This window comes from Silurus meridionalis, chromosome 27, assembly GCF_014805685.1.
Source record: "Silurus meridionalis isolate SWU-2019-XX chromosome 27, ASM1480568v1, whole genome shotgun sequence".
In the NCBI taxonomy this organism is placed as follows: Eukaryota; Metazoa; Chordata; class Actinopteri; order Siluriformes; family Siluridae; genus Silurus; species Silurus meridionalis.
In genome coordinates this window covers 12257505-12278229 of record NC_060910.1, presented here as the reverse complement: position 1 = coordinate 12278229, position 20725 = coordinate 12257505, and the positions used below count along the sequence as shown (strand labels likewise).

Genomic DNA, 20725 nt, shown 5'->3' with positions numbered 1-20725 from the left:
AGTCTAATATATTAAAAACTGTAACCTTTGTTCTTTAACAAAGTAAAAACTATAATTATTGATGAGTTTTATATATATATATATATATATATATATATATATATATATATATATATATATATATATATATATATAAATAAAACCTAAAACCATTGTAACCTTTCTTCTTTTACCATGTAAAAAATATCATTATTGATGAGTATATATATATATATTCTTTTTTTTTTTTTTACTGCCACAGAGTTTTAGCATCAAAAAACCTTCAGAATTTGCACTTTTCATTTCTGCATTTTTAGAGTAAAAAAGAGATATGATGTTTAAGAATAAACTAATTATTATTGCTGTAGCATAAGTGATAACAGGAACTAACTTGTCTTCTGAACATCCCACGAATTTAATAACTATAAGCTAGTAATACAGATGATGTGTCGCTGTGAAATATGTAGAATAACAAACTTTAAACCACATCAGGTCAACTTATTATAATAATATTATAATAATATTGGATATTCTCATAAAGATATAATATAATAATATTAGACCATTTTAGAACCTCAGTGGAAAAAAGTGAATGTGTTCAGAAAATTGGATTTCTTTTAATAGGTACTGATGTTGAAATGTTTTTATTTTATTACTTTGCATGTGGTGTCTTGTTTACTGTTGCCAAGTATACCTCTCTATTCAGAACTGTCTATACAGTGATTTCATTCAGGATTTTTTGCTAAATAGATTTTTTCTCTTCATTAAATGAAACCTACGTTTTCAAACTTTGGAATATATATATATATATATATATATATATTTTTTTTTTTTTTTTTTTTTTTTTTTTTTTTCACTTTGAAAAAATCATTTGGGGTTTTTTGTTTGTTTTTCATGCTGGATGTAGTAGTAAAAGGACAGCTTGTTTGTAGGTGTGTGTGCATGTATGTATGCTGCTTAATGTCATTCTTTAGTCATGTGCTGTGTAATTGATAAATGGTGTGTCACACTGCAAGGAAAGGATGTGGACAAAATGTTTTCGAAATAGCACTAGATTGAATGAACATTTTAGCGTATATTAACTAAATATAGCTTTAGTGGAAATGTCATCTTGGTGAGCACTTGTACTTAATATAGAGGGTTTGTTCATCGTTAGTAACAAAATAGTTTAGGTTTGAGTTTATACATATTTCTCATATTATGGTTCATCTGTTTGTTTTGCTTTTGGCTAAAAGTTGATAGTAAAGTAGAACATTCCTGCGGTCTGATCATTTACTTGTTCGCTTCGCTTGCTGCTCTTTTTCTTTAGCTTTTAGCATTCTTGAAGGGTTTGAAATTATATATGTACCAAAGCCACATCTAAATTCATACTTCTTGAAAAACCAAGCCTGTGTTCACATGCTTTCATTACACCACCACCATAGTGTATTTGAAATTAAGCAAATTGAACTTTAGTGTTAACTAAAAATATTCAATTTTTTTCATAGTACCTCTATTTTTACAGGCTCAAAGGTGATCAGACACTTGAGTAATTTATTGGCCAGATGTGCAACATTCTGAAGTTGATTCCTAGGGTTGAATTTGCATTTTGGTAGTTGCTCATGGGTGTTCTCAATATGCAGTCCAAAGATGTGTTGATGCAAGTGAAGGTACAGTTACACTTTTCTGGTCACATTTTGTTTGCTTCATTTCAAATTCATTAAGTGGTGCACGAAGACAAATTGAACAACTAAATTCTTATGAAGTTGACTGTGAGGACACACCCCATTAGGGGTCACCACAGCGGATTATCCATCTCCCTACTACTCTGTCCTCTAGATCTGCCTCTTTCAAACCAACAACATGCATGTCTTTCTTCACCACATCCATGAATCTCTTCTTTGGTCTTCCTCTTTTTCTCCTTCCTGGTGGCTCCATCCTCAGCATTCTCCTACCGATATATCCCATGTCCCTCCTCTGTAGATGTCCAAACCATCTCAATCTCGCCTCCCTCACTTTTTCCCCAAAACCTCCTACATGCACTGTCCCTCTGATCAACTTGTTTCTTATCCTGTCCATCGTCATCACTCCCAATTAAAATATCTTCTTAAGCTATACTACCTCCAGCTCCACCTCCTGTTTTTTACTTAATGCCACTGTCTCTAATCCATACAACATCGCAGGTCTCACCACAGTCCTATAAACTTTTCCTTTCACTCTTGCAGATACTCTTCTATCACAAATCACTCCTCCCACTCTTCTCCACCCACTCCACCCTGCCTGCACTCTTTTCTTCACTTCTCTAACACACTCTCCATTACTTTTAACTGTTGACCCCAGGTACCTGAACTCCTCCACCTTCTCCACCTCTTCTCCCTGCAACCGCACCACTCCACTGCCCCCCCTCTCATTCACACACATGTACTCTGTCTTACTCCTACTGACTTTCATTTACCTTCTCTCCAAACACACCTCCACCTCTTCTCCATCTTCTCCCTACTCTCACCACAAATCATCCGCAAACATCATAGTCCATGGAGACTCCTGTCTGACCTCGTCCGTCAACCTGTCCATCACCACTGCAAACAGAAAAGGGCTCAGAGCCGATCCTGAATGCAATCCAACCTCCAACTTAAACCAGTCTGTTGTTCCTACTGCACACTTCACTGCTCTCACACTGCCCTCATACATGTTCTGCACCACTTTCAGATACTTCTCTGAAACAACTGACTTCCCCGTACAATACCACAACTCTATGCGTCCGTGGTGCTCTTTCTCGGCATTAAACCATACTGTTGCTCACAGATGGTCAGCTCTTCTCTCAGCCTGGCTTCCACTACTTTTACCCATAACTTCATGGTGTGACTAATCAACTTTATTTCCCTGTAGTTACTGCAGGTCTGCACATCTCCCTTATTCTTGAATGACATCTTTTCTTAAATGACTAAAAATGTCATCTGGTCCATCCGACTTTCCACTCATTCATTCTCTAATTCGCTGCTCTTACTTCCTCCTTACTAATCCTATCCACTTCTTGCTTCACCATCTCCACATCATCCAACCTTTTCTCTCTCATTTTCCTCATTCATCAGCTGCTCAAAATACTCCCGCCATCTTCTCTTCGCCTGGCCAAATGGTACAAATACTTTTCTCCTTCCTTAGTGTCCAACTTCTCATACAGCTCCTCATATGTCTTTTTCTTGGCTTTCGCCCCGTCCATATTTTACTTGCTGCCGCATCTCTTTGTACTCCTGCCTACTTTTCTCATCAGTCTGTTGATCCCAATTCTGTTTTGCCAACCTCGTTCTCCTTCGCACTTCCTCATTCCACCACCACGTCTCTTTATCTTCCTTTCTATTTCCAGATGTCACACCAAGTACCTTGCTAGCTGTCTCCCTTATCACTTCTGCAGTAGTTGCCCAATCATCCAGCACCTCTTCACCACCACCGAGCCCCTGTCTGATCTCTTCCCTGAACCTCACACTACAGTCTTCCTACTTCAGTTTCCATTATCTTATTCTTCTTTCAGTCCTCACTCTCCTCCTCTTCTTCACCTCCAAAGCCATCATTTAGACCACCATCAGATGCTGTCTAGCTACACTGTCCCCTGCCAACACCTTACAGTTTCCAATCACCTTCAGGTTGCATCTCCCACATAGAACATAGTCCACCTGTGTGCACCTTCCTCCACTCTTATATGTCACTCTGTGATTCTCCTTCGTCTTAAAATACGTGTTCACCACTGCTATTTCCATCCTTTTAGCAAAATCTACCACCATCTGCCCTTCCACATTCCTCTTCTTAAGGCCATACCTACCCATCACCTCCTCATCACCTCTGTTCCCTTCACCATCTGCCCCAATTACCAATCGTTCATTCCTAGGTACACCATCTACCACTTCATCTAACTCACTCCAGAATTTTTCCTTCTCCTCTATCTCACAACCCACTTGTGGAGCATAAGCACTGATGCCATTTATCATCACCCCTTCAACCTCCAGCTTCACGTTCATCACCCTTTCAGAAACTCACTTTCACCTCCACTACACTCTTACTGTACTTTTCCTTCAGGATCACCTCTACACCATTTCTCTTTTCAACTACACCATGAAAGAACAGTTTAAACCGACCTCTAATGTTCCTAGCCTTACTCCCTTTCCACTGGGTCTCCTGAACACACAGCATATCTACCTTTCTCCTCTCCATCATATCAAATACCTCTTTCCCTTTACCAGTAATAGTCAACATTTAAAGTACCAACCCAAACCTCCACTCTCCTACATTCTCCTTCTTTGACCAACAGTAGCCCAATTTCCACCGGTACCCTGTTGACTAACAATACCTTTGGTGGTTGTTGGTAACCCGGGCCTTGACCGATTCGGTATGAATTTCTGATTTGTGATCCACATATTTGATTTGGCACATGTTTTACGCCGGATGCCCTTTCTAACGCAATCCTCCCTATTTATCCGGGTTCAGGACCGGCACTTCGGTGCACTGGCTTGTGCAACCCTAATGGCTGAGTTTGCTTCAAATGCTCTGTATAAAAATACAATTTCTACCTTGTAAGTGTGTCAGCCACTGTAGAGAATAACATGCTGACATAGCACACACACACACACGCACACACACACACACACACACACACACACACATATATATTTGCATTACAGATTTGCATTACAGCTCTGGGAAAAGATTACGGCACTGCTTTCACCAGATGCTTTCACTGTGAGTGAGAAGAGAGAGATGCAATTAGCAGTTTTATCTTAAGATGAAATCACAGCAAAAAAATAAAAAAAAAAGACTAGCAAAAGGGCAGACTAATTATTTTTATTTTCCCAAACACAGTTTGTGTATAAAAGAGCACCTATGCTATGGCAGCACATACAAATTTGCTCCTGTTGTTCTTTGCTGTTTTGGCTAGCAGAGTCTTATCCTGAGAAAATCATTTAAATTAAATAAGAATTTCCAGATTTATTTAAAAAAACATGTCTGGATCAAAAAGAAATAAAGTCTTATGATAATATTGGTTTATACTTTGTTTCTTAACAGTATTATCCACCTCCTTACTTAAGCTCTCTAAAGAATAGTAATGCTAATGCTAGCTAAGGTTACTACTACAGTACTGTGAATAAAACGAAAGTATCTGTGAATAGGGAGTTTTCCAGTCCTCCTGAATTCCCAAACATGACTTCAATGTGACGTGCTGACTTTGCATCTCAGCTTATAATTGCCGCAGGTCATCATTTATTCTGCTATTTTGAAGGATTAACTGGAAATCTGGCTTATGATGCTTTCATTCCTGAATTCTAAAACAGTCGAAGGCTCTTCTTCTTTTTGTTGATCTGCAAACAGGATTAATATTTAATACCAATCGGCTACACTCTGCTAGAATTCGGCACGTAAATGTGCGGTGCTGCTTCTTGAATTGTATATTAGTAGTACAGTATCGAATCAAAAAATGGAGAAGAAAATGAATTCATGCAGGGCAGAGCATTTTTTCACTTCTTCCCCAGTTACTTTAAATAACCAAATCTTTATTCTGGAGAGATCCTGAAAGACTCACAGGGGAGTTTAAACAAATTTCTTTCTCATAATAATCCATTTCCTCCACTTAATACCTCAATGGGTGCCTCTCCCTCCTACTTCACATGAAGCGATCAGTTACCCTGATCATTTGAGCTTGTGGGTAGCTGCCAATGTTTTCTTGTACTATCAAAAATACATTGTGGCCATGCTGCTAACAAACGCTCGCTTCCGGCTTTTTTCAATAAAGACCTAGGGGGCTCCTACATCTTTAATGCACTTTTCTGGAAACTTTTCCCTTTTGTCTCCTGGTTTGTTATTAGCCTATATATGACCCTATTAGGTTGTTTTCTAAGACAAAGGTGCTTTTTTAGTTTATGAGACTTTACTTTTGTGAAATTGCACACACACCAAAGCTGATAATAAGGTTTAAACATTCAGAGAATGCTAGGCTGGAGTTAATAACAACAACAACAAAGAGTTAGGGACTATGGACTATGTTTTCCAATGACTGCTGCACTTCCAAATTTTCACCACATGTCCTAACCACATTATTCCAAAGAGCACATATACAGGTGGACCCCAACTTACGACGTAGATAGGGACCGGAAAACCGGTTGTTAGTCCATCAGATCATAAGGTGAGAAGAGTGACTACTTTATGATGCGTTAAGAGGCACTGTAAACACGTAAACATTTTTACATAGTAAAAAAGTAAATACAAAATTATATATATATATATATATATATATATATATATATATATATATATATATATTATTATTTATTTTGTAATTTTTTTTTTAATTTAATTAATTAATTAATTTTTTTCATTGGAAGTGACCGCCAAATCTCCGAATGTCATAAGTCGAGTGGTTGTAGGTCGGGGTCTGACAATACTCTATATGGACACAAAGTTTGTGGACACCTGTCCATAAGATTCTTATGTGATTTTTGAATATTGCAGTCTATATTTAGTCCCTATTTGCAGAGGTCAGAGGTCAATAGCAGGCCACTCAAGATATTCCACTCCATCCCATATAAACCATATCTTTATGGAGCTCTCTTTTTTTTTGTCATGCTGGAACAGGTTTGAGTCTCCCAGTTTAAATGAAGGAAAAATTTAACACTACTTAGACATTCTATACAATTTTGTGTACTTTGTGTGGTAAAAATCACAAGTCTGGTGTCCCAATACTTTTGGCTATATAGTGTGTTTATAGGTTATAGTTTCCTCGTCTGTATTATTTTGTGTTCTCAATATTTCTAAATCATAACAAACTGTATGCACTTCCATTTTCCTGTAAAATATTGATATTTTTATAAAAAATATTGATGGAAGTTTGTTGCCATCGCAGCATTTCACCAGCACATTGACCTGGTCAGATATTAAATAGAGACAGAAGTCAGTTGTTTTAGCCTTAAGGACCTGTGCGTATTAAATTCTCGAATCTGTTAGTTATTTAGAACACCAAGGCTTTCTTGTGTTTCAAAGATGTTGCTACAGCTGAACCAAAAAAAAAAGAAATTGGGCAGACCCATTAAATTTTCCCCCCAACACATGAATATTTGTAAATGAATGTTTACCTATACTATGGCAGCACAGAGACATTTGCTCCTGTTACTTTTTACTGCTTTGGACCATAGCTCGGAAATGCATCAATAAGAAATAAAAACGTGCAGTACTGCTCGTAGAATTGAGAATCGAAGGTTGCAGAAGCAACGTCTTTCAGTTATTTAGAAAACTCTGGTTACAGGTTTTACATCTCATTTTTGGTTAATCCCCCCCTCTGCCGCAGAATGAACAATTGAAACAAAAAATCTGGCTTTTATGTTTTGTTATCTGTCTACCTGTCTAACAAAACAATCTCTACGGTGGTTATTTAGTCATATCTTTAGTATAAAAGTGAAGGATGTAAAATACTGACTGAAAAATGAGCTTTTATGTATTGTTAATTTGACAGCTGGATTCACTGAATTGACACATACTTTGATCGGATAGTGAAAGAATGACGGATTTTTCAAACAATGCTGATTTATTGTATTTTGTTTTCTGCTTTTGTGCTCGGTGCAACATAAATCCAAAATAATCCCTAGACAGCCCAAGACAGATGCACGTTTATACTGATGTCTTTTAATTTTTAAGTCAGTTATAGCACTCATTTGGAAATATGTAAAGCACTGTTTCTAAGTATAAGAAAAGCAGTTGGTAGAAGGATGTCTGTTGTCAATGCTTGATTGGTTTCACTGCTGATCCTTGAAATTGCATGAAAATCAAAAGTGCTGAGTAAAGCTGAGTGCAAATTTTATTACAAAATGTAAAAACAAACCATCTTTTGTTCTGATTGTCTGATTTCATTAACCCTATTTATTGATTGAGCTAAGGTATATTAACAGTAGTTTACATCTGATGGCACACAAACCAAGTAGTTTCCTTGAAGCAGAAAGTAGCCTAAACAAACAAACCAACAAAAAAGGCAACGAGTTTATATTGCATTTTATGTGCCTGTAATTCCTATGTGTGATTTTTTTTTTTATTATTTCCACAGTGTGTCCTACAGTGTACATGTCTCTGACGATTATCCAGGTAAAGTATTTTTTCCTTTATTTAATATGCTTTATTTTTATATAATCTTGTGTGTAAATATATATATATATATATATATATATATATATATATATATATATATATATATATATATATAGGGCTTATATATATAAGGGCTGTCAATCAATTAACATAATTATTAATTGAATGAGAGTCATGAGTTTATCCGTGATTAATCACAGCTTAATTGCACATTTTTATCTGTTCTAAATGTACCTTAAATTACCGTAATTTCCGGACTATTAAGCGCACACAAATATAAGCCGCACACACTGAATTTGACAAAGATTTTTATTTTAAACATAAATAAGCAGTCTACATTGAAACTAATAAACTTTACACAGGCTTTAACGAAAGACAGTGTCTGTTACACGGCTTGTATCTAAACAGTAGCCTACCAAGAAAGTCATTGTTCACTGTCTTCCTTCTTCCTTTCACAACAATTTCTCTCTTTTCTTTTGGCATCATCGTGCGTTTAAAAATCACCATCGGTGAAGCTTTTCTCCCGATGCCGTGCAGCTCAGAACAAAGGTGAAGTGGGTTTTTTCATGCCCGGTTGTTTTCAGCGTGACGAATGATTCGCATTTCCTGTAGACAGTCCGAGTGAGCGGCAGGTCAAACGTCAGAGGAACCTCATCCATATTTATGATGTGGTGCGGCCCGATTCAGTGGAAGCGCATCTGATTTAATATAAAGAGTTTCATTGGTTCACCTGAACATTGGTCTAATGTTATGGGGTTCAGGTTTTTGGCTTGAAGTTTGTGAAACCGGGAAAAAACCAAGGAAAAATCCATAAATTAGCTGCTTCGTTGTTTAAGCCGCGGGGTTCAAAGAGTGGGGAAAAAGTAGTGGCTTATAGTCCGGAAAATACGGTAATACGTTTTTAATACTCTAATTAACATGAGCATGGAACGAATATGAATGCTTTATGCAAATGAATGTTTATTATTAGAGAAACCAAACTCAACATAAAGCATGAAGAAAAAATATTCTTGTAATTATGGTGTTTTAAATTATGTAAATCATCAGGACACCAAACGGAACATTTGTTGTGTTTTCACACGGACGGTTTTAATTGCCGGATGTGTGCATCATGGCAGGTTTCGGTTCTTTATTTGAGATTTAGTGCATCAGCAAAACAAATGTTTAGTAATTAAAAAATAATTTTTCTGATTTTTTTTTTTTTTTTAATATCTGAGTAAAGGATGTTGTGAATAATTTGTTGCGTTGAATGTTTTAATTTCAGCTCTTTTATAATTATTTTTTTTATATTTCTAATAAAAATGGTCAAAAATGTGCACTGCTTTAATTGCGAGTTGATAAAAATCTTTGCCATTAAAATGTATTTGCCTTAACACGTTATTAACATGGGAATTTTGACAACCTTAATATATATGGGTATATATTATATATAAGGTCTGTATGAAAATATTTTACATAAAGGCTTAATCATTAAGTTCAAGTTTTTCTATAGTGCTTTTAACAATGGACATTCTTTAAAAGCAGCTTTACAGATTTAAGAGTAATAAAACAAAAAAATTTAATATAAATAAATTTTGTGCATTTATTCCCAATATGCAAGCTCTCCTTTGGTTAGTCTAAGGAAGAAACCTTGAGAGGACCAGACCCAGATGGGAACCCATCCTTATTTGGGTGACACCAAGAGTGTGATTATAAATCATTAAAACTATACACTGGAGAGTGAGAAATACCATGAGCACCAAAGTGTGCTTGTGAGTAATGTCCTTTCTACACTCTTACACAGTCAGTTGAAGTTGTGGAACCAGGAGCTCCTGAGCAACTCATAAAATAGCTCACCATCTGAGATCACTATAGATCCAACACCAACTCCAGAAATGCCAGAGCCTTTAAATGTTTAATGATGGAGAAACATCAGATGTAGAATGTTATTTTTTGAGTACCAATTAAGAGGTTGTTTATCATCAAAGTCCAGTGTCCAAACTCTACATGAAGCAGGATACAAATGGCGCTGGTACGTCTCGAGATGTTCGGGATGTTTGCGGGCTCAACAACTACTCTTTGAAGTTCCATAATCTTCATGAGGTGGGACATAACTAGAGCTGGCACAATCTCTGAATGCTTTAGGATTGGTAGATTAAGTGGAGCAGTAGAGATGAATTAGCATAGCTGCTGTTCATAATATTAACAAGCACAAGATAATAATGTGCATTTGATGAGATGTACTGGAGCACAAGGATATGATATGTGATGTGTTATGTGTTATATGTAGGTCTTGCTAAAAAGATACATCTTTAATTTGCGTTAAAACTGAGCGAGGGTGTCTGAGCCCTGATCATTGTCAGTAAGGTGATTCCAAAGTTTAGGAGCTAAATGCTTTACCACTTTTAGGGGACTTTGCTGTTCTAGGAACTACAACAAATCAGGAGATTTGAGATACCAAAGAGCGTGATAGAATGTAGCATGTTAAAGTACTGGATAGTTACATGGGAGCTAAACCATTTAGGGATTTGTGAATAAGTTGCAATAGTCAGTAGTCGATTCGAAACTTAACAGGTAGCCAGTGTAGACCTTGTGAGAACTCACCTGCATTCTGGACTAACTGTAGCTTGTTTATTAATAATGAAGGACATCCACCTAGTAATGCATTACAATAGTCCAGTTTGGACTATTAAATGCATCCTTTGAATTGCTAGAGCTCCTGTGAACTGCTTTTTGGGCCTATGAGCAATTTCTCTGTCTTAAAAGAATTAAATAATTGAAAGTTTTGTGCCATCCAATCTTATATGTCTTTAACACACTAGCCAATTCAGATGTTTCATCTGGTTTTGATGATATATACAGCTGGGTATCATCAGCATACCAATAGAAACTAAGTCCATGTCTTCTAATAATATTTCCTAGGGGAAGCAAGTATATTGTGAAAAGCAGGGGTCCTAGAACTGAACCTTGTGGCACCCCATATTTTACTTGCATTAACCTGGATAGTTCTCCCTATAAATCTACAAAATAGTAACGATCAAACAGGTAGATTTGAAGCAACTTAATGCCTGTCCCTGAATGCCGATGTAATTCTGTAAGTAATCCAGGAAAAATGTATTATCTATAGTGTCAAATGCAGCACTAATATTTAGTAAAACTAACAGAAACTTGCAGCCTTGGTCTGAAGCTAAAAACAGGTCATATGTGATTTTAACTAGTGCAGTTTTGGTGCTATGATGGGCCTTAAACCTGACTGAGACTCTTCAAAGATATTGTTTTTTCGTAAGAAGCAGCATAACTGGGCAGACACAATCTTTTCTCAAATATTAGACATAATGGGACGGGTCGAAATTGGTCTGTAATTTGATAGTTTGTTTGGATCCAAATTAGGTTTCTTAACAAGGGGCTTAATAACTGCCCACTTGAGAGGTTTAGGGACCTGACCTAAAAATAGTGAGGAGTTAATAACATTGAGACGAGGTTTTCCAGTTGTATGTAACACTTCTTTTAGCAATTTAGTTGGAATGGGATCTAACAGACATGTTGGTTTAGCTGTGGTGATAAGATCATACAGCTCTTCCTGTCCTATACTTGAAAAGCATTGCAATTGTAATTGTGGAGCCTTAAGTGAGACTGGATCAGGAGATGCTGTCAGAGGTTGGACCTCCACAATTTTGTTTCTGATACTTTCAATTCTTTCAGTGAAATATTTATGAAGTCCTTACTACTAAACTGTGACAGAATACACTTTTCAGATATTAGATTTTTATGTTAGTCTTGCCACTATTTTAGATCTCTCTCTCTCTCTCTCTCTCTCTCTCTCTCTCTCTCTCTCTCTCTCTCTCTCTCTCTATATATATATATATATATATATATATATATATATATGTATATATATAGATAGATAGATAGATAGATAGATAGATAGATAGATAGATAGATAGATATAGATATAGATAGATATATGTGTGTGGGTGTGTACAGAAAATAAATATAAAGGCTACAGCAGTGAAAAAATGTGCGGACACTGTTGAAAAGGTACAAGTAAAAGGTTTTAAGTATAAGGCAATGAAAAATGTGCAAAAGCTGATAATCAAGTGCACTAAGGCTATGTATATGTATATATAGAATATTAGGCAGGATGTACAGTATGTAAGCTATATCAAATATCTATATCAGTGGTGTCAGCTCCGTGAGATATTATTAAGTCTAGTGTTTGATTAAAACGATGAGTTGATATAGTAATGTTTTGTTTAAGCCCAAAGGAAGTTTAGTAAGTACGTAAATGAGAGTCCTAAGGCATTATTTGCATAATTTATGTGAATATTTAAAATCTCAGCACTTGATAAAGCAGCACTTTATCAAAATTGGCCAAGAGGTGTGAAAGAAAATGGAGCAAACTCTTGAAAAATATCAACATGGGGCCCTGGTGGCCAGAGTGAGAGATAGCATGGATTTTCTATTCATTTTTGAAAGTACAACTTTAAGAACAAGCACTTCAAATGATTAAAACCTGAATCCTAATCTCTGACTAACATTAAGAAGGGTGCTATAAATGGTTCCCACACCACTTCCATGACCAGTCTGACGAGGCTCATGCTTATACTGTATGCATATCCTGACATGGTAGACTTATTAAGACCAATGTAATCATTTGGTGTAATCCAGGTTTCTATGAGACAGAGTACATTGAGATTATTATCTTTGATCATTTCATTTACAATGAGTGCTTTGGGTGCAAATGATCTAATGTTCAGAAGTCCAAACTTTATAACTTTGTGTTGGCTCATTTGACATCTTCCTGTTTTAAGATTATTTCTGGATCTTGAAGTGCATTTCTTCCTTGATCTTACGACCATTAATGCTGATGCACCACTTGGTAAACTCTGGAGCGCTCTGGATAGATAAACACGACCAAGAAAAAAAAAGTTTGCATAATTCCGACTTTTTTTCTCACAGTTCCGACCTTTTTTCTCTGTTTTCTGACTTTTTTCGCGGGTAAGAATTGCGAGAATTTTTTTTTTTTTAAAGTGGTGAAAACTGGCTTTCATATAACACAGAAGATTCTGTAGAATGAAAAATGGAGGAACGGTGAGAAAAGATTCAGGCCAAAGAACACAACAAAAAGTTTCCAAAGTTTGGGATTGTACCATAAAGAAAACACAATGCGTTTACCTTTTTGAAAGTCATATGAAATAAAGTTTTATTAAAGTTTTATTAGAGTTTTAGTTTTCACAGATATTTTGTGTAGTTTCAGCAATAACATTTAAAATCTTTCTAAAAAGGAAACAAAGTACTTGTACATTTTAGGAGACTTGTCTTATTTTCTTTTTTATATTTAGTATTGCTAAATAGGTACTTCTTATCTAAATACTCGATTAATCTATGGAATAATTGGTAGAATACTTGATTACTAAAATATTTGATAGCTACAGCCCAAGTTCAACTAGTGAAATGTTAAAGATTAGAACATTTTAAAATATAATTTGCCAAATTTTGATTAATGTTAATTAAATAAATCCATGAGGGAGTCTGTGGAATTACTTAAACGAATTTTCTGGCTAAAAAAAAGCTTGGGAACCACCATAATACATTAATAGTGAAAGCACAAGATCAGTACGCTGTGTGTTTATTTAAGCTCCACACACCCAAATTATTTCTCTATATAAGGCAAATTACCTTATTTTCATTATTTGTACCTGAACTATTAGGTCAAACTTTGATTGTTTAAAATAGATGTGATATAATCTGTATGTAAGATGTAAATTCATTAACCCTAATAGAATTGAGATTTTTCCTTGTCATGGCTTAATGAACAGCACATTTAGAGATCATGTCAAGTTTCCTTGCACTGCTATGAAAAGCAGCCGGAGTCTTTTAGGCAGGGTTTAATTCGGTCAATGAACTATAATTGGCCTGCCAAAAAAGCTCCTGCAGGACATGTCATGTGAAAGCACAGTTAATGCAGCTGTTGCTGAATTGCACAACGCTGCAGCATAAGAGCACATTTAAGTGTTTTTTCACAAGAAAAGGGGTCACTTTTTTATTTTGCTTTTCAATTAGTCATCGGTACATCGATTTTAAGTGCATGTTTGTTATTGCATTCCCCGATATTTTCTGGCATTACTGAACTTTTTACTGTTGCAGAATGCAACAGTTTTTTGTAACATTATTACCAGTGGATTGGTTGGTTGGATAATAGTAATGAGTTTTATATTTTAGTAATGAGCTATGTATATTTTAGCCCAGCTAGGAGAACACTCAAGGGAGTTCACTTCTGTCTGGTATTATTGAGTGCCACTAAAATTGCCAAAGTAATAAAACATGCCTGATGTGAAGTGAAATCACTTTTACCATTCTGAAGTTTAATTTTCTATAACACATACCCATATATATATATATATATATATATATATATATATATATATATATATATATATATATTTTTTTTTTTTTACAGCATAATTGTGCCCATGTAAACAAAGTAAAGTCCATTTAAAAGGTTTGCCAAGGTTTAATTGGAGGAACTTGAGTGACCCTTATTCCCACTCTACACCTTTGGGATGAACTGAAACACAGACTGCACCCAGGCTTCTCGCTCAACACCAGCCTCACTCTAAAGTTTAAAGGAAAACCTTCACAGAAGAGTGAGGATTATTATTAAAAGGACTAACTCTGGAAATTCAGAAAGAACATATGGTCAAATCGTTACCATAGCGCAAACAGAAAATCTCATTACTGTGACTATAGCTATTCTTTTTTTTTATGGTTAAGAGGATCGATTGCTTTTTAATCATCTCAGAATGACACCGATACATTGATCCAGACCACATTTTCAAATCAGGGTCTTGATCCAGTACTCTAAAGCTTAATCCTGGCTCTGTCATAGTGCAGACTCAGCTTTGCATAAGAATGTGCAAAGGTTTCACATCCAGCTTGCATGGATAATGTCCAAAAACATCCAGTCTAACATTTAGTTTGCATGGAGAAGCCATTAAAAATGTTTAAAAAATGATAATTTCATAGTGTAAGCTGGGCCATCAGGAAAAAAAAAGATGATCTTACTACACGTTACTTTATTCAGACTTTTTCTTCTTTTCATTGTGTAGTGTCTGAACAAACATAGCATGGGAAATTGATTTCATTGTCAATCTTATTAAAAGTAAACAATGCATTAAAAGTAAATATATTTTGTATTATAAATGGATGCACATCACAAAATTCAATGAGACCATTATCTTAGTCTGTTCATCTGTTTATCGCGCATGTAAGCATGATTAATTATTATTGCTTAATTAGGGCTTTATTATAGCCCTTGTTTGCTTGATTATCATCCATGTTAATACTAATAGATGTGCACTGTTTTTCTTTCAGACAACACATACGTCTCAAACTCTGAGAACAACGATGATGTATTAGTCACAAGAGATCCCATACCAGTTATTTTCCATAGAATTGCTACAGGTAAATCTTTTGCTGATATGATTTAAATTAAAATAATGCTTTGTCTCTCTATTAATTATCATTGTTAGATCCAACATATGCGAAGAGGAATTGATTGATTGAGGTGTGCAGGACATGAGATTTTGAAACGTTTTATTTTGTCACAAACGTCGGTGCATCTGTGTGAAAACAATCTCATTTTGCAGCTGGAAGGCTGATTTCAGGTTTGCTATTCAGTTTGTCTATTGATTGAGCAAGACGCTTAGTACCAGATGGCAGTTTTTAAATTCAGCAGCTTATCCTGAGTTCAATGATTGTTTAAGAAGTAATTCTTGTACATATTGTCTCTCAGTGGTCACATATTTTTTGTAACTTGAATAGACCACAGATGGCCATTATTTTCTGGTAGTCGGTAGATTGGTACATTGTCATACATTCTGGGACATTCTGTAATTATACAGTTTGGGCTTAGAGTTGAAGAGTTTTTTCGGGAAAAACATGCAACTACTCGATCCCCCTCCAGGAACCTCCATAGATAACAGGCACTTATAATGGTTTACCTTTCATCTGTAGGTGCTATTGTGTATAAGATTTCTTAAGCTCTTGGCTTCAGTGTCTGAAAATGTACTGATGGAGAGCACTGTGCAAGAAATTCACTCCCAAATCTCCCATATGTATAGGTGTTGAGTCGGGTCAGGGTCAGGTGGTTGTAAAGGTCGAAGCAAATAATATATATCAGTTTCATCTTCATCAGGCCACTCAGTGAGCTCTCAGGTCCTGAGGATAGACTGCCCTCAGGATAGAAATGAAATCCGAACAGGAAAAAAGGTGATCAGTCATAATAATTTTGTATTTCTTTACTGTCATTCTTCCCTCTAAATGTAAAAAATTGAATCTAAACCATTATAGCAATACGTCCCTACAGCATAACAGAGCCACCAGTTTCTCCTTTAATGTGTCACCCGTCTGTAAATGGCAGATGGTATAGAGTCATAAGCCTGTGAGTCATAGGCATCGCGGCTCTTAATAAACCAAGAGCTCTATTTTATGTTTCAGCTTCACCAATGTTTATCAGCACAACTTTCTCTCAACATAAGCCATTCCATTTTTCAACCATAGAGATGTTTATCAGCACAACTTCTATGTCTAGACCAAATGTGTTTCCCCAGTGGCCTCATATTGACCTGGTGTGACATACAGGCAGCTATGACCTGGCGTATACAGAGAGCTGCTAGATTGTTCAAATCATTAGCAGCATGGCTAATCATCTGCAGCACAGCAGATAAAGCCTTAGGCTCCAGATCTAAATCCCAGGAGTGATGACAAGGAGATTTAGCATTTCGTGATTAGTGGATTAAATGGGGATGCGTTATTCACGGCTCGCTTGTGGTATAGGCAGCATGTGAACGTGGATATGTCTATCGCATTCGCAGTGAAGAATATGTCCTTAATCAATTTCAGCACAAAGTCAAAACGAGACAGAAAAACTTGCATGTATTATTATGTCAATTTAATTAGCATATGTTTGATAAATATAATATTATTGCATCATAACTTTGATAGTCATCTTAGTGGGTTTAGATTATGATCAGTGATTTTCTGTTTTGTACAGAGATAAGGACAGCTAACGATGACAGCTGCCTTTCCATCAAGTCAAAGCTTCATATTGACAAAAACCCAGTAAGCAAGATACCTCAGATATTCATTCATGAAGAGAAATTTTATGCACTGCAATATCTAATAACTGTCTTCTTATATTTGCAGTGCCATTATGCTATAGAAGAGGATTCAGAGGGAGATAATGACTCTGAAGAATTCTACTATGGTGGTCAGGCAAGTGTAAAAAATAGTTTTATTTATTTACCTTAATACAAATATAGCAAGAAATTGCGTAGCCGTTAAGCCATCAAGTAATTAGCCAACATTTTGGTGTTTTGTCCTGATGTCCAATATGTCTGTCGTAATAATCATTTGATTATAATATTACATCCTAATATATCATAATTTCTTTAGTATTTAAGTTTCATTTCAAGGTTTTATTGATGATTTCACATTTTGTGGATTCTTTATTCTCAAATAACATCCTGTTGATGTGTGTAGTGCAGCAGGTGGGGGGTATTTGTAAGTACACACTGTGGATACAGCACTGAAGAGCATCATGAAAGTTTAAACCTATGATAGCTGTGTATCAAATTCAAACTTGTGTTTTGAGGCTTGTTTTTTTTTCAGCTTGTTAATTTGTCAATTAGGCAACAGTGAGTTAGAACTAATAGCCTGAACATGAAATCTTGAAATAAATCTAGCTACAATCATTAATCATTTATAATTATGTAAAGTCAAGACACTAGAAGGAGCCAAATACTTTTGATCTCTTTGCTCTTTACAGCCATTAGTATACGTATGAATGGAGGTAAGAAAAAGGTTTCCATCATACAAATACAAATGTCTGCACCAGCGAGTTCTTCTTAAATGACTCATATACCGGTTCACTGGTGAAAATCCATTATAATAAAGTCAGGGCATGTGATTTACCCTCGATTTACCCTCAGTGAACCAGACTCATGGCAGACTTTCATAACTGATTAGAAAACGTCGTTTAGATGAATATAGATCCTCTACAGTCCTTCAGTGGCTGTAAATGCACACTGGCACTCGCTCACAGTAATGTGGCCCCATTACAGCTCTGACATCCATTGTGGTTCGGGAAACATTCAATCACTTCAAGCTACATCATCATCATCATCATCATCATCACTTAAGATCCTTTGGGGAAAAGTTATATCTCAACACTGAGGTGATTAGTTAGTGGTATATTAGGAGCTCAGAATGTTAGGAAAGTAGAAGGAATATTTGTTTATTTCACTTAGTATATTAAAGTTTTCTCCATGTAAAACTCAAATTATCATGGCTGCTTATTCTTATATTTGCTTCTCTGCTTCCGTGAAGAAATTTTGATAGCGTCAGTAAAGAGGAGCACAAGCCAACTGTTGAAAAATTGATAATGCTTGTCTGCCGTGATGACATTGCTAGCATGGTCACAGTGATGTTTAATAGCACCAGAAACTAAATGAGCAAGGCTTTCTTTCTCACCATAATGTTTTCCATGTTTTAATGTTATATAAATGAGAAATCCAATTTTTAATATCATTTGCAATAAATGCTGGACTTCAGAATGTAGTTCAGTTGTATGATACTGAATAATGATATAGATTCGGCTAGTTAGATACCTTGGCGTTAATGTTGTTATTAGCATGAAAGTTAAAGTTTATGATCTGTTTGAGCAGAGTGTACAGATATAGCGAGATAACTAGACAGAGTGAAAGGACTGGTGCTTCTGCCTCATACTCTTACAGCTAAAGCAAGAGCTAAATCCCACTGGCCTAACTATCAGTGGGTAGTCATAGGCATTGTAGGTAATTTGGAGAATGAGATGATCAGAGCGTAGAAATGAAATTATTTGAAATCTTGTTTCAGGTTTATATTTCCCTTACACAGTTTTACACTTTATTTTATTAGCGTTACAATTGGGATTAAACATTAGCATTGAATCTGGATAGTTATAATAACCTTGTTATTCATGGACTGTTCGATAAGTGGCATCTGCGAGCTGAAATGTCTCTTGCTGTTGTTCGCTTTCACTCACTAGCGGTGAGAAAAACATAGAGATTATTCATGGATCTCATGGGAGATTTTGAACGCCTTCTCCGTTCTTGAAATTCTGCTTCCTTCATCCTCACAGTTCTAAAATGAATAAAAACATTCTCAATATAGCATATGAGATGGATTATTTCTGGTGTTATCTCAGGACATATTTTAACTTTGTGTCTAAAAGCAGGAACAGTTTTGACCTCAGTCTCCCAGAGTTTCTTGGATAAAGTTAAATAACTACACTGCTGAGTTTATTGCTTATGGCTCAGCATTTGTGCTAACGTGTGTGTGTGTGTGTGTGTGTGTGTGTGTGTGTGTGTGTGTGGTTTGTGTGGCAGGTGAATTATGATGGGGAGCTTCACAAACACCCACAGCTGGAGGCTGACCTGGTAGCCGTGAGGGAGTTATATGGCCATCATGCAGTATCTCTCAGGTATCTTCTTGTCCTTTTGCTTCATCTACTGTAGTTCCCCAGCAGATCATATTCCTGGCTTAGGAATTTTCTTTCAGTTTGGATTGTTGTATTTTGTAAGTGTTGCTACCAGTGGGTTTGTATATTAAAAAGGACATGAAAAGGACAAAAAATCCATAAAAAAAATAATAGCATTCTATATCATTATGGTATCAGAGAATTGCAATTGTGTTGTACTGGGATCAAATTTAAAGAGATGTTCAAATGCTATAGCAGAGGGCATGCTTTTTATTGTAATGTCAGTCACTTTTATTAATGTTCATAATGTATATTTTGATAAGTGAATTTTGCTAAGCTTGATCATGGGTGCAGCTTTCTCTGTATTTGTTGTGTATTTGTGTAATGGCACCACAAGGTCTTTACAGTGACATTGAGTTCATACTTTTAGGGGGTTGGTAAGAAAAAATATGGGGACAAAGTGGCAGAGAAATGTTTGAATTGGTTGTAAGTGATGATGAGAATATTTATGATGTACGTAATTAACAAATTCAATGTAAATCAGTATAACAACTTATTACTGGGACATTTGCAGTTGCACAATAGAATATCCTACATAAATGTATAATTAAGCCAGAGAAGCAACTTTTAAGGAATTTTTGTCCTAAAAACCACAGCAAAGACAAACAACTCCCTAATCGCTTGGGTTAAACACATTTTTGGACCGATCCTAATTTTTCGACCAAACCTTTATTGCTTATTATTGATGCCAATAAATGTAAGAAAACAATATTGTGAAATCTCCCAAAGTATTACAGCAATTTACTGCAATAACTGCAACTTAGAGTAAGGACCAAATTACCTAATTATAATTAGGTTGTGTGAATGTAGAAGAAGTGAAAATGTGAAACACAGTGCATCCGGAAGGTATTCACAGCTCTTCACTTTTTCCACATCTTGTTATGTTACATCCTTATTCCAAAATAGATTATTGTCATTATGGGGTATTGTTTATAGACTTCTGAGGAAAATAATGCATTTGATCCATTTTGGAATAAAGCTGTAACATAAAATGTGGCATAAGTGAAACGCTGTGAAGATTTTCCAGATGCACTGCAGGAGATGGGGAAAAAGAGAAGTAATGAACTCCTATTTTTTTTTCTTTTCAAA

At 35.8% G+C, this 20725-nt stretch overlaps 1 protein-coding gene across 2 annotated transcripts in view; it reads left to right on the top strand.

Moving 5' to 3' along the window:
• parp8 (poly (ADP-ribose) polymerase family, member 8) overlaps positions 1 to 20725 on the top strand; it is a 53003-nt gene that overhangs the window by 14017 nt on the left and 18261 nt on the right. For both annotated transcript variants that reach the window (XM_046841564.1, XM_046841565.1), the window contains exons 3-7: positions 8036 to 8073; positions 15430 to 15519; positions 17111 to 17178; positions 17263 to 17331; positions 19485 to 19579. In XM_046841564.1, coding sequence (XP_046697520.1) covers positions 8036 to 8073; positions 15430 to 15519; positions 17111 to 17178; positions 17263 to 17331; positions 19485 to 19579 — 360 coding nt within the window. The remainder of the gene's footprint in view (positions 1 to 8035; positions 8074 to 15429; positions 15520 to 17110; positions 17179 to 17262; positions 17332 to 19484; positions 19580 to 20725) is intronic.